The sequence below is a fragment of the Cornus florida genome, unplaced genomic scaffold (assembly GCF_030987335.1).
Source record: "Cornus florida cultivar Cherokee Brave unplaced genomic scaffold, ASM3098733v1 CherokeeBrave_3.0.0_Hap2_Chr09, whole genome shotgun sequence".
NCBI classification, from domain to species: Eukaryota; Viridiplantae; Streptophyta; class Magnoliopsida; order Cornales; family Cornaceae; genus Cornus; species Cornus florida.
The window spans coordinates 78,988,879-79,004,130 of NW_026775579.1; the positions used below are offsets into that span (position 1 = coordinate 78,988,879).

At 30.6% G+C, this 15,252-nt stretch overlaps 1 protein-coding gene across 1 annotated transcript; it reads left to right on the forward strand.

Annotated features, from left to right (window-relative positions):
• The first annotated feature begins 8,507 nt into the window (after positions 1-8,507).
• On the forward strand, positions 8,508-10,862 carry LOC132274519 (NAC domain-containing protein 2-like). Its single transcript, XM_059775809.1, has 3 exons — positions 8,508-8,755; positions 8,859-9,136; positions 9,829-10,862. Exons 1-3 carry the CDS (start codon positions 8,596-8,598, stop codon positions 10,267-10,269), a joined length of 879 nt encoding a protein of 292 aa, XP_059631792.1. The 5' UTR covers positions 8,508-8,595; the 3' UTR covers positions 10,270-10,862.
• Positions 10,863-15,252: the final 4,390 nt, after the last annotated feature.

The following is a 15,252-nucleotide window of genomic DNA, read 5'->3' on the forward strand; positions in this document are numbered from 1 at the left end:
GGATCCATTGTAGAAATTCTTTCATCTGTGTGATATTTGAGTGGAATGTTGTGTGTGAAAGTACAAGTTCTGGTAATTCATTGACAATCTTCATCTCTTTTTTCGGTCCTTTTAAGTAGCATAATTTTTGTTTGGGACCAATTCAAAAGTCATCTTGTTGCTTCCATTGTATCCGTAATTAAAATATTTAATGAATAAATTGCTCACCGAACATTTTTGAAACAAAATTGTGTAAATAATGTGTTGCATAATCATCAAGGATATGGTTATGTTCACTTCAAGTGATTGACTTTTATTTAGTGTAGTGTTACTATGAATTAAACTGGTCTGTTGAAAATTATTAGTCTTGTGTGAAATTATTAAAACCACCATATTTGTGTTATTGGCAATTTGGGACAGATGGGAAGTTCACATGATAAGATCACGAAGCACAAGTTTTTGGTATGTCAAAACACTATTTTATATATATATATATATATATATATGAAATACATGTATAAATGAAGCATAACATATGCTCTTATAATATTTACCTGCTATCTAAATTTTGATAGCAGGTAAATATTATAAGAGCATATGTTATGCTTCATTTATACATGTATTTCATATATATATACAATTCAAACAATGATGTTACGGAATTGGTGCAAAATGAATTGCATTAATTAATCAGGTTTTTAAGAAGGGAGCTGATAATAGTCCTCCATAAAGATTATATGACACTCTAACTCATTATTTTTATAAAGAAAAGGACCAAACTGTCCTTTACTCTATTATTCTAAGCGTTGCTCATCTATTTTACTTTCCTCTTCATAAACATATACTGATTAAGCCACAAAGGATAGTGAATGTAACAACAACAACAACACCCACCCATTCATCAACGAGTCCTAGTCATTGTGAAAGAGAATACCAAGAGTGATTGTATTAAACATGTTCCAATAATCCAACACTGTTTACTTCAATTGATGCCAATGGTATTTACACCCAAATCAATGATTCCGAGTGAACCACCATAATAGTATATATCACTTCGGTGAGAATATATATATATATCAACAAACTAGAGATGGAGATCGTAAAGAAAGTTCTAATTTTTTTTTTTTTTATTACTAAGTTGATTATTTTGAGTAGCTTATGAAATTCTATTGAGATTTGTAAGATATACAAGAAGGAAGATTTCTTAATCGCATCAACCATGACAATTACGAGCTGTTTTTTTAAAATCGTACAGTAGCAGCCAATGAAGCAACTTTCGGTCATTGCTGGAATTTCTCTTCTTCCACCATCATAGTCCCAAGATTTGGTGTTTTAGGGTTTAACTGAGGGACAGAAAATAGAATCTTATAGAGGATTTTTTTGAAGCACCAATATCAGCTCCCTTCGAAAAATGGTGGTTTTAGACGCAATGTGTGTGCATTTGGCATTTACTATAATTTTTGTTGGTAGGTAATTTTTATAAAACTGAATATTAAATAAGATATACAGATCAATGAAATCCAAATATATTGTATGTTGGCTGGGTAAGTGTGCATGTCCTGGGAAACCACAATTACTTATAGTCTTATACCAATGAAAAAAATAAATAAAAATTAACTCAAAACAATATTGTTCCGTATTATTAACTTATTAAGACACATAAATTGATGGTGAACTAAGAGGAATGCTAGTCACAATGGCTAGCAATTGTGGTAGCTACTCTTAATTTTAAGCAAACACCTATTACGGAGTATTATTTGTGTAGAAAACGAGTAATAAGGTTACGTTTTGATGAGATACTAAAAGAAAATATATAGAGTAAGATTAAGGTTCGATTAGTATCGAAAGGGTTTGCATTCTATTTAATTTACAGAAATATCGATTATGTCATCCAGGAAATCGAAGGATTCATTCTTTGTTTCGAAGTAAAATATAATTTTTCAGAAAATATATATTTTTTTGGTAAAATAAATTTTTATTTTTATTTTTTCAATATTTGGCAAAGCTCTGAATCAAGGTTGAGATTGAGTTCATAAGACAGAGCATGTAAAATAACTTGTCGAAAATTGATGAGTAAATTAATTTTGTTAAATTTTAATATATATTTTTTTTGTAAATATTTTACAACAATCAAACACTAAAAAATAATATATATATATATATATATATATTTTAAAATATTTCATGTCCAAACAAACAGGACCTAAATGTTAATCAATCTTCCTAAAATAAGTGCCCTTATAATTCAATAAAATTACTAATAGCATCATCAGGTGCTTAAATGTTCATCAAGTAGTAATTCCTACTTTCATGGAATTACTAATAGCACCATCAATTTAGAAGACATGTATAGAGAAATAATGCTTTGAAATTGATGGTAGTAAATGTTCGTACAATTAAAAGTTGAATGTACTTATGAGCATAACATCAAAATTTTAAAATATTATAATAATTTCAAAAAATTAATAAACATAAAACAAAAATAGTACTATAATATTATCATTTTATGCTCGTTAAAATCAACAAAGAAATATTTTTTGTATTACATATTTTAGTCTTGTAAATAAAAATGCTTAATAATAAAGAATTATATTAATCTATTACTTATTATATTCAAAAAGGAACAAAAAAATCCCTTGACAATTAAAATAAGAAAGTAATATAGTATAACATATTTAAAACGATTTTCAATAATATTTATTTATTTTTCACAATAGAGTTAAAATATTAATAAAGTCACACATAGAGAGATTATGTATTATTATTAGCAAATTATTAGTTCAGAATTTAATATAATACTTATTTTTTATATTAAGTGAATACACCGGATCTTCTTTAAATTGAGAGTCATATAGTACAGACTGTACAATAAGCAACTGTGATTAACTTTTTTTATTAATAATTTTTTATTTTTATCCTGATAAATTAAAAAGAGAAAAATTTAAACACAAATACAACGACTTATAAAAAATTAAACTCCTTATCAATTAGGTCTCTAAATAATACTCTTAGCAGACTCAAAAATTGAGTCATCTATTAAGCCGACCTCCGCTATCAATGGTAGATAGGACTAATTAACCTCGGACAAATTTGAATAAAATAAGTTTGAAATTGTGTGCGCAGCCTCTCGGATTCATTTCCTGTCACTTTGAGTAGGTCCCATTTTGTCTTCGTGACCAAGAAAAAAAATATTTAAACATGTGATTTTTTTGACTATGAAATAAAAGAAAAAGATTCAAGCTAATAGACAAATAAATGCATGCATGAATAAGAATTTTGGTCACACTCAAAGCTTTGAGAAAGCCAATGGAGGACTCATTAACGGTTAAAAAATTCAATCTACATGACTTGTTGCAGTGTGCATTTTGGGTAGATTTGGACCTCCATGCAGCCCTATTTGACATTATGCCAAAATATTATATATATATATGTGTGTGTGTGTGTGTAATGGCTTCGGTCACAAGAAAAAAAACTACTTATATTTTATATGATTCACTAAAATATGTATGTACAACATTATTCCTAATAAAGACCATTGAGATTTGATTTTTTTTTTTTTTTTTTTGGAAGATTATGAGCCTTATCTCAATTTTAGTGCTCATGCATTAGCAACAATTAGTCGGTGGTATTTACCAATGGAATAAATATATATTAAGTCAATTTGTTTTTTTTTTTTTTTAATTAAGTAACTATTAAAAATTATCTATTTCTTTACTCCTTATATATAATAGTCGTAATCTAACTCACGCAATCATTCTTTACGGGTGTCACTCTCACGCTGATATACTATGTTTACATGAATAGAGAATGTCAATGTCATCAACGTTATTCAACTTTCAAACTATTTATTATTTTTCATTTAAATATATTATATATACATTATACTTCCTTCATGTTTGGGACTGCAACAGTTCTCCAAATATAACACTCCTTCTATAATGAAGAAAATAATTAAAATGGTACAAAAATGAAAAAGGTGGGCGGCGAAGGACATAGAATCAATGTATCATGACCTTGTCTTTAAATAGTCAAAAGGACAAAAAATAAAAAACTAATGGTGCATTTAATATGGACATCTTCGGCACTAAACTTAATTAGAAGTCATGCCTACCTCCACTAAAATTTTATGATGATTTGATATTTGAAAACCACATGAATTCTTTCGCTTTCACACCCAATAATCTTAAGTCATTCAGGAATAAAAAAAATAATCTTAGGTCATAAGTTTGATTATTCTTATATAATCTTAGTATAATTAATTATATTATCCGACTGCTTAGCTTATGACATCTACAGTAGTACCTAAAAGTAAACGACACCACGAACGCATAAAATTATTCTGTCAATGTCAAAAGGTTGAAGTAATTTGATAAGGTTTCAACCATACATATTCCAATATTATATTTCATAATATGATTACGGTTCATTCCCCAATTACCAAAGTAACATGATTATGTTCATTTGTCACTTTCGCCAAAGAAAAATATTCTATAATTGTTTAGGGCTATGTATGGTGCGTGTAACCGTAAACAGTGAAAAAATATATTTGGTAAAAATATATTTTTAATAATAGTCAAAAATTGAAATATCAATTTGATATTTTTACATATTCAGCAATATAGCAACGAGTCGGTAATGATGAACAGTAAAAAAATATTTTAAAAAAAGTTTCTTAAATGACATTTTGTTTTTTCCCTGAAATTTTAAATAACATTTTTAAACTAACCATTATAATTTTAAACTTGCAACATTTTTTTACTAAATATGTTTTCATATTTTTGCTTCAAAAAATTTTGTAACAAATGGACATTACCAAACATATATGCTTCCGATTACTATTCAAATAATTTTGCAATAAAACACTTATTTTGTTTCAAGATAAAACAAAACGCGAACTAGGGCCTTTATTGCATGTTAAACGAAATGGTGAGATATTTGTGATTGTGTATTCTAAAGAATTCTAATAAGTCAGATGATTACATCATAGCTTAACAATAAGAGAGGATTGCCTCTAGGACTTCTTGTGACAATAAATATATGTGAAAAATTATAGTATTTGTGACTCACGAGAATAATGGTGCGACTCACCGGACTCATGTGGTGAGTTCCATCACTATTGTGAGACAATCGAATCTAAATTGTCGGTTTTTGTATCGAGATTATATAGCCACGTAATTTTGTCTACATCAAAGTGCCAATCACAATTCCATTGATTTTGGGTAGATCCTAATCTTTTCGAGTACTAGTACTGTCTTAGGCTCTTAGGAAAAAGCACGATTAGATTGATGAAACAAATGTTTTTCTAACCAAAATTTAGCAGAAAAAAAACAAAAGAAAAAGGATCACTCATTCACTCCAACAACTTTAAAAAAAATCAATGTCCCTTCTGAAAAATCATAATCATGCCACAAGTTCCGCCATTCTTACAAGTTGTGTTTTTTTGTGAGGCAGTATCATTCTTGACATAAACATTTAAGGGTAAGGGAAAAAATCAAGATTGATCATATCTGAATTCGATAAGATTATTTTTGAATCCGAACCATTTTTATTTAGTCAAATGTTATGTTTAGGAGTATCAAATCCTGACTTTAAATTTAGAATTAGAAAAAGTTTAATTTAAATTCAATTTAGTTAAATTTCTTGTGATTTCAATTTTAAATTGTCAATTCAGAACTCCAAAACTAACACACTCATGTGTACGTTATATGCACATGTCTCGATACTTCGATACTTCAGTGAGTTAGTGCTTTCGATAAATTTTAAAATGATAGGTTTCAATTATCTACATTTACTAATCTAACTTCTAACACTTCTTATCTTATAATAAAAAAATAATAATAATAATCCAATGTGTACTATTTGTGTATATATGTATATCAAAATCACTCAACAAACAATGAAATTCACTAAATATGTAGATTGCAATTGTCAGTCCAATGCGAAAAAATAAAATAAATAATTAAATAAAATTGGGCTCTCATAACCAAGCAAGCACACACTGACACACACACATATTCTTTCTATTCCAAAATTCTTGAAATGTTTGGAGAATTTAATTTTTTATGACAATATGTTTTTAATATTTTTTAATTGTATTAGAGTGAATTTTTAAATTTATCTTAGTTAAAAGACGAAAAAGTATACCTTAATTAATACAGTTATTTAATCAAGTGAATTAAGAAATATTATAAAGATAATTTTTTATTTTTAAAATAAGATAGTATATATTTTGGGACACCCAAAAATAAAAATAAAAATGGTTAAAAATTTTGGATTTTTGAAAGATTACCCATCAATATCCTCCTCCTCTACACTCAGCCACACACAAGCGAATAAAAATGTTCCACGTGGCAGGTAGTCTTGATTAGGTCATGTCTTGCGATTGAAGCAGGTCATACTTCGATCGTATCATATCACGCGTTCACGAGATCCTTGCTGAGAGTGATATTTGTTGTACGTGGCGAATTCTGATTGGTGGGTCACCCAATAAAGTTTGACCCCATTGAAGGACCGATGAAGATTAGTCCACGTAGAAAACTCGTTTTTCCACGTCTACATCTGGATTATGTGGAAGGCAGAATTGCACCTTTTATCGCATATTCGCATTCAACGAACTAGAAAAAGTTGGAGTGGGAATAGCAACTTCTAGGTTACTTCCTTTGTTCTTATCCACGTAGTCGCTGACACGTCAGAAACAAATCTATTTTGTCTTTTAGTGTAGCTCTCTTATTACCACCCAAATCCTATTTGTTCTTTTTTGTGGTTTACCAAGAACAGAAATGGACACAAGATACGATTGACAATTCAAACCTAAATGTGTTTAATTTTGTTTAAAGTATTTTACTAATAAATTATTACATAGTTTCAAGACAATTATTGATTAACAGGTAAGTATTTTTTTTTTTTTTTTTTTTTGACCTTTTTCTTGTGTGTCAATTGTGAATCATGTAATAGTAATTTTCGTTCTCTTAAGTAGGTGGGAACATTTCCATTGTATGTATAAATTTTATTGGAGGGTAGGTCTGACTCACCTAATATATTTTGTAAACACCATAAATATGATAACAAAATAAGAAACTGATATTCACACTCATTTTCACCTAAAATGCACTTCATTTTAAAGTGAAAACAAATAATATTCTTAATTCATAAATAAATAAAATCAAATATCAGGAATATGTTTATCATTTACGTTTAAAATAAAAAAATAAAAAATTGGGCATTTGATTAAAAAGGAATGCATTTATTATCACCCAATAAAATAAGAACATAAATTTTTTGAATGAATTAATATATTATGAAGGTTAAGGCTAGCTTGATGTGTATGTTTTATTTATTTATAACTTAATATAATTTTTCATTTACCCTATAATATGTTTCAAAAGTGCATTAATTTGTATTAATTTCTTTCTTTTATAAAATGATTGAACAACTTGCTATCTTGTTTAAAAAATGCGTTGAATGTGTTTTTAACGTTTCTTCAATGTATTCTTTTCTCAAATTGATCCAAAAGAAAATTTTATTCAAATTCTTGGACATTTGGTACTTATGTTGTGGTTGTGATAAAACATCGTTAAATTTCATGTGTGCTTGTCTAATAAACATGTCAAGATTACATCGCAAATGGATCAATGTTGTAATATTAGGAGATTTTTGATTATATATATATAATATTATGAGTCTCATATAGTCATATAAATAATTTTAAAAAGTATATTATTATTATTATTATTTTCACCATATTATTTTTCATTGAATGACATTAAAATAGAATGTAATCTTCTCAAAGGTTACCGTAATATTTCTGTTAAAAATAAAAAGGTTGTACTATGGGCCGTGGTGGCTGTACAAATTTAACCATTTTAATTTTGTGGGTCCTACGTGGCCTGCTGATCAAAAAGTTATTATTATTCAATAGTTAGGTGGCACTATGCTCCTTATATTTCAACTTCACTATCAGCACATACCTGTATTCCGTAATTATTAATATTTTTTTTGAAGATTAATTCTAATGATACCTTTGACGACATTAAATCAAAATTTTGAATTAAAAAATAAAAATTGAATTAAATTAAATATTTACATCAAACCAAATGAATTTGTTGTCCAGCATAATAATAATATATATATATAGGCACGCACAAAAATATACTTAGATTTGTAGACAATTGAATCATGTTGTACTATGTCCACACTGGGATGTCAAACCTGATTACTCCCACTTCACTACTGACCATCCACCTCCTTAATATTTTCATATGCAGACGTGGACACTCATCCACCGTTCAAGAGGCGGCTTAAAAACCCTAGAGGCAGCTCCCAACTAGACACGATTGACCGACCAAAACACAGGTCCATCCGAAACTAATAACGTAAGCAGTGACAAAATCACCCCAAGTCGTTCGTCGACACTAACACAACCCCACTCCGTCTGTCGCCACGTGCCGGTGTCCGTTCAGCCTTTAGACCACACTTATCGCCCACGTGTATTCTAGAATTCACCTCCCCAGCCCCTATTTATTCCTCCTCCTCCCTTGCGTTCTAAGTTTCAAGCGCCGTCTTCCCTCCCCTTCTAAAGTCTAGAGAGAGAGAGAGAATTTTTTTTAGAGAGAGAAAATGGCTGTGGACTTGCAATTGCCCCCTGGTTTTCGATTTCATCCAACGGATGAGGAACTCGTGATGCACTATCTCTGTCGTAAATGTGCGTCGCAGAATATTTCTGTTCCTATTATTGCAGAAATTGATCTCTACAAGTATGACCCTTGGGATCTTCCGGGTAAATTTTTTATTTTTCTTGAAATTTATTTTTTTAATCAAACCTTTTTTTTTTTTCTAATTTTTTTTTGGTGCTCATTTTTTAATTTTTCCAAAATTTTCAGGTTTGGCTTTGTATGGAGAGAAAGAATGGTACTTTTTTTCGCCTAGAGACCGGAAGTACCCGAACGGTTCGAGGCCGAACCGGGCGGCTGGGAGTGGATACTGGAAGGCGACCGGGGCCGATAAGCCGATCGGGAATCCGAAGCCGGTCGGGATTAAGAAGGCGCTGGTTTTTTACGCCGGGAAAGCGCCGAAGGGAGAGAAAACCAATTGGATTATGCATGAGTACCGGCTCGCAGACGTGGACCGGTCGGTTCGCAAGAAGAACAACAGCTTAAGGGTACATAACCTATCTGCATGTATATAATTCGTCACTAAATTAGTAGTAGATCTGATATTCATTCACTAGTCAAGAAGCTGTACCGGGCTCTGAAATGACTATTTTGTCCTTTTACTTCCCAGAACATTGATCATGGCAACGAACCAATCAGATGACAAATGGCTTTGGTATGCCGCGACCAAATGTGGGTCATGGCACAAATCTTTGTCTTGGTCGCAAAATTTACCATGAAATGGTGAAAATTTGATAGTACATTAAAAAATATGCCAATTTCATGAAATCCCAAAAAATTGTTATTGGAAAAAATTTTAACTTCGAGTTAAGTCTAGCCATTCAGGCTAGAGTTCTGACAAAAATGCTGGGTTTAAATTATTTTGGGCCCACATGCATTTAACTTAGGCCTAGTATTTGGGCTATAATTTTGGGCGTAAGTGTCATTTTATTTTGGGAATTTTAATTCACAAAATGATACTCCTTATTTAATGTCATTGAAGACGCATGTCTTAGTATGATTGATATAAAAATATTGAATTTTCTACTTTGCGTTTACGGAAATATTATTCCTTCTTATCTGTATCTGACTCGGACCACATGGAACCGAATGGATAGGAAGTGATTGAATGGCATTGATGTAATATGAACTGTCCTTAGTCAAATTGATTTGACTGATCTTATGGTTGTGATTTGTCCAGTTGGATGACTGGGTCTTGTGCCGCCTATACAACAAAAAAGGAACCATAGAGAAGCAACACGTGAGCACCCGGATTCCGACTACCTATTCGGAAACTGACGAACAGAAGCCGGTGATTCTGACCCACCAAGTCCAGAAGGGCGGCGCTCCGCCGCGGCCGTCGGTGGGGTTGTTCAATGAGATGGTGCACCATGACACATCTGATTCCTTCCCAAGACTTCACACGGACTCGAGCTGTTCGGAGCACGTCGTGTCGCCGGAGTTCACGTGCGAACGGGAGGTTCAGAGCCAGCCGAAGCCGAATGAGATTGACAATAATACCCTTGATTTCCCGTTTAATTACTTGGATTCTTCCATGTACAACGATTTCGCTTCTCAGTTCCATAATGATCAGATGTCGCCGTTGCAGGATATATTCATGCACCTGCAGAAGCCCTTTTGAAGTTGGTGGGACCATTTGGTGGGTCAACTAAAGGCGTGGCTCATCGGACCCACGTGGCACCGGGTACACGTGTCACAGAGACAGAATGTCAATGAGTGTGCACGTGTGAGGTCTATTTATGAAATTTAGTTGATTAGTATTCGGATTTGAAAATGATTTTTCAAACTGATTTGATTGTCTGAAGGATTCACATTTAAGGTTATCCGCGTCAAGAGATAAAATTCATTCAACTATACACCACCGCCAAGAAAATAGATTCAAATAGTATGGTTGTTAGGATTTTCTTAGTATTATACTATTATGTATGTATACAATATGTAGATTGATCCATGTATGTATACAATATGTAGATTGATCCATGTATGTATACAATATGTAGATTGATCCATGTATTTATACATATTATTCTTGGAAAGGTTATGGTGAGCCTTTCAAATGTTCTCATATTTGTAATTGGTTACGTGTGAGGACATTTATTGGGAAGTGGCTCGTTAGTAGGTGAAATTGTAGGTATTGACCAAATGTTGGTTAGCATTAGTGTTGGTAGAATGTAGACAATATGTAAATATATGTTACATTTATTTTTGCTTTTATCCATTCTCATATGTATTGGTTCCTAATTTTTAAGGTATTGAAAGTTGTTTTGAAAAAGAAAAAGAATATATAAAATGATGCATTATTGTGTGTTTATAACTATATATTTATTAAACTATATATTGTCATTCTGGGAAAGTTGTTAGGTTGTGTCCAACATTGACCTTTATTTGGTAGACAAAGGTGATAATAAAAAAAAAATTTGTGTCCACTTTATAGATAAATTAACTATAAATTTAAAAATTGAATTCATTAATTTAGAATTAATTCTATTTAAAATGGTAAGATAAAACTTGTCACCATATTAATATTGTACATCAGTATTGTGCTTCATAATCGACATGATGATAATTATTGTCATAATAAAACTCTTTCCGTGTCCATAGGCCTTAATAAGCATCAATAGGCACCAGGATTTGGGTATTTATAGACTATACCCACATTTAGTTTGTATAGGTTTCTCTAGATTCTTGTTAAATTGTAATTTCTAGAATTTTCTCATTTTTAGATATTTGTATACATATTCTTCACATATCATTTATCTGGAATAATTTATCTACATTTATTGGACCTTCAAAATTCTTTTTTACTAATTTTTTTAGAATAGTGCACCAATTCTTAACATTTTTTTTTTCAAATGACTTGTATTTTGTAACGTGAATCTCATTATAAGATTTTTTTATTTAATATATACTTTTTCAAATTTACGTGTTAAACAAATGTATTATAATAATACATTAAACTACATATTTTGTAAAATTTTGATTATAGAAAGAGATGATTTTTGGTACTCTCTCAAATATTTTTCTATTCATATACATTTTTTCTTATTTAATAAGTAGAGTTACGAATTTATTTAACTTCTTTGATTTGAAAAAACTTAATTTTTTTAATGTAATTTTGTTTTAAGATATGAAACAAAAATATCATTATAATCACCAAAAACATGAAGTTGCAATTGCCAGTATTAAAAAAAATAATAATTTTCTTTCTTTTCTTTCGTTTTTTTTTTTTTTTTTAAACCTTACTTTTGTAAATATATATATAATAAAATAAAAAGAGATTTCCATTATCATAATTTTTATTGAGATAATTTTAAATACTTTCTATAATCTTTAAAATGTAAAAAATAATAGTAATAATAATAAAATGGGTAATCTTATCAAGAGGGCTCTTGCAACAGATGAAACCGCACGATTGGTCAATTTTGAGATCACAAAAAAAATAAAATAAAATTCCCTGTCTCCCTTCTCTCTCCTCGGAGCTTTCCGTTTCTCTCCCTCTAGCTTCTTTTATTTTTTCTCATCATTTTTTTTCTTCTTCATTACTTCCGGCGAAGAAGAGAGAGGAGGGTGAGAAAGCTGCCAGAGACCCGCCGATGATCCTTACACCGACAAACCGTAGTCGTCCTGTGCAGGAAAACAATTTCTTTCTCCTTTCTCTTTCTTTCTCTTTGTTTTGCTTTTTGTTTTAATCAATCATGTCTCTTTGGGTGGAAAAAAAAAATTTCTCTCTTTGATAATATTTTTGGCCAACCTTTCTCCTCTGTCTATGAACAGCCACCAACCACCACCATCCTCCCCCGGTCACCCCAAACCACCGCCACAATCTCCACCCCAACAACACCACAATCAAAACGCACCAAAAAAAAAATCAAAAATCAAAATTAAAAAACCACCGCCACAAATCTAACACCACTACTGCCGCCATCGATTCTTTTCCCCGATCTAACAATAATAATTTAAAGTAGGAGTAGATTTGTTTTTCTTCAATCAATTTGGTTTGAATCTGTTTTTTTTCCTCTGAGCAGCAGAAGATGATATATATATATATATAAGAGAGAGAAAATGTGTTGGGCCGCTCGGAGAGGAAGGAGAAGGAGAAGAATGAGTTGCAGAGCGGTCAGAGAGAGGAGAGAGAGAGAAAAAAAAAAAGCAGAGAGAAGTTGAAAGTTTGAGGAGGGAGAGAGACGGGAGAAAAAAAAGATTAAAAAAATATATATTTTTTTAATTCCTATTCAACTCTTCAATGAACGGTTCATATGCGAGAGCGGGATGCTGCTGTTACAAGAGGCTCTCGCACTAGCATTACCCTCGTAAGATTTGATAATAGTGTAATGTATGATTCAATGTTCTATTTGTTTAGTTTAAAGTGATATTTGGCTGGCTAGATGGGCGAGAGCTATTATGTGTCAACTTGTGCAAATATGTGAAGGTGGTGATGAAAATATGTGTTTTTAATATAAGACACATTGAGCGTAGAAGTAAACTTCAGTGTGAGATTGTAAAAATGACAATAATAAAAATAATAGGAAAAACGCAGTGGTGATGAAAGTATGTGTGTAATAGCTAAAAAGAATAAATTTGCATGAAGATTCCATTTGTTTGGATGTAAAATATATTTCAATTTTTATTTTTTATTTTTTGGTATTTGATTGTGGTAAAATATTTACGAAAAATTTTAAAATTTTACAATAATAATTTATTCATCAATTTTTGTAAATTATTTTACATGGTTCGATAGACTCGACCTCAATCTCGACATAGATCCTTTGACAAATATCAAAAAAATAAAAATAAAAAAATATTTTATCTAAAAATAAAGTTAAAAAAAATTTAAAAAATATTTTACGTTCAAACGAACGAGCTGATGTTTAAATAATTTGAATCGAAATTCTTTGGAGTTGAGAGTTCTATAAACGTGTAGTTGCAAATGTGAACTCATTTAAAATAAAAATAAAAAATTTGGTGGCAAAAGTGGTAATAAAAGTTGTGATGTTAGTGGCTTGTTTAAAGATTTCGCGTTAGTTCTCCAATTGTCTGCATATGCGACGAGGTAAAAACAAAATACTACTCTTCCATTAATGTAGTTTTGAAATTTGGAAAAAATTTTAAAAAAATATTTATATATTTTTATCTTGGCAAGAAATACATATTCACACACACATATTCATATTGATACTTAAGTGAGTTTAATTGGTGAAATACAATTTGCTGGTGACTCTATACATTTATAACTACTAGTACTAATCTTACTCGAAATCGGTGAATTAACAAAAAAAAAAAAAAAAAAAAAAAAAGGTAAATAAAAAAGAAAATTCTTACTCTAATTTAAATTTGAAAGTTTAGTAATATAAGAAGTAAAAAAATAACAATCTAAATTTTAAAACAGGGGCAATTGGCGAAGGCTCGAAGTTAGGCTCCCAAGATAACCGGGAGCAATCCAATCACTGAACTAGGAAGGTGAGGTAAATGTATGGATTTTAATTTAACCGGGTCTACCAGTTACCCAATCCAGTTGGGCTTTGTAATCTGCTAACCTTATAGCTTAAAAACCTTTTGGGCTTGTAATCGTACAACTGGCCCTTCTATGTCCCATTACCCCCACCTAGATATTATTGGATCCAGTAGTAGTTCTATGATTGATCAACAAACCAGATCTCGTCTCCCTGTAAAATGACATTTCATACGTACAAGATAAATTGTCCTGCTGTTCCCAAACAGTCAGGCCCACTGGGCCCAGAATACTGGCCATCAAATCAATCAATTAAATTATCTCCATTATTCAAAAATTGATTACATGAACCAACTATAGATATATCATTAAGGGTTGGTTATGTACCATTGATTATCACTGATTTTTTATGATATTGTCAATGGTGGCTTAAATTCATTACATTAACTTCTTCTCCTGAAAAATGACATTTCATGCCCACAAGATAATTGTTGTGTGGTTCCCAAACATGCTGGCCCACTGGGCCCACAATGAAGGCCATCACATCAATTAAATTATCTTTATTATTGAAAAATTCATTATACGAACCAAAAAATAAAAAAATATAAATATAGCATTAAGGGCATATACATTCATTATACTGTGTTTTTTCTTATTAAATTTGGGGTAAGTATCATATTGTCAATGGTAGTTTAACTTACCCACATTATGTCTCACCATAACATACTTTCTTTAGGAATTATTTAGTGGGTTAGGTGGTAAAGTGCCCATTCCTGATTCCCTTTCTTTGTCAAAAAAAAATAATAATAATAAAATAAAATAAACTAAAATATTTTTCTTCATTTTTTTAACAAATAATTCTCAATTTTGGAGAGATTTGAACCATATTTTTTTTTCACTTGAAAGGAAATGAGATAATACTTGGCCACATGTCTTCGTGACCATAACGTTAGTAATTAAATCCTTTGTGACCATAACATTAGTAATTAAATCCTTTAATTGATCCATAACTTTAGAAATTAGAGTTTAAATCATAGAAATCCGATCTTTTGAACTTCCCTCTTGAATGCTTGAAGTTTAAAAATATGGTAAAAACCAAAACTTGCTGAATATATAACGAGTTTAAGGATGTTTAAAGATTGCCTTTCATCTAAA

Coding starts and splice junctions, on each gene's coding strand:
- LOC132274519 (XM_059775809.1), top strand. CDS start 8,596: ATGGCTGTGGACTTGCAATTGCCCCCTGGTTTTCGATTTCATCCAACG. Junction 8,756..8,858: donor TGACCCTTGGGATCTTCCGG/GTAAATTTTTTA, acceptor CAAAATTTTCAG/GTTTGGCTTTGTATGGAGAG. Junction 9,137..9,828: donor AGAAGAACAACAGCTTAAGG/GTACATAACCTA, acceptor TGATTTGTCCAG/TTGGATGACTGGGTCTTGTG.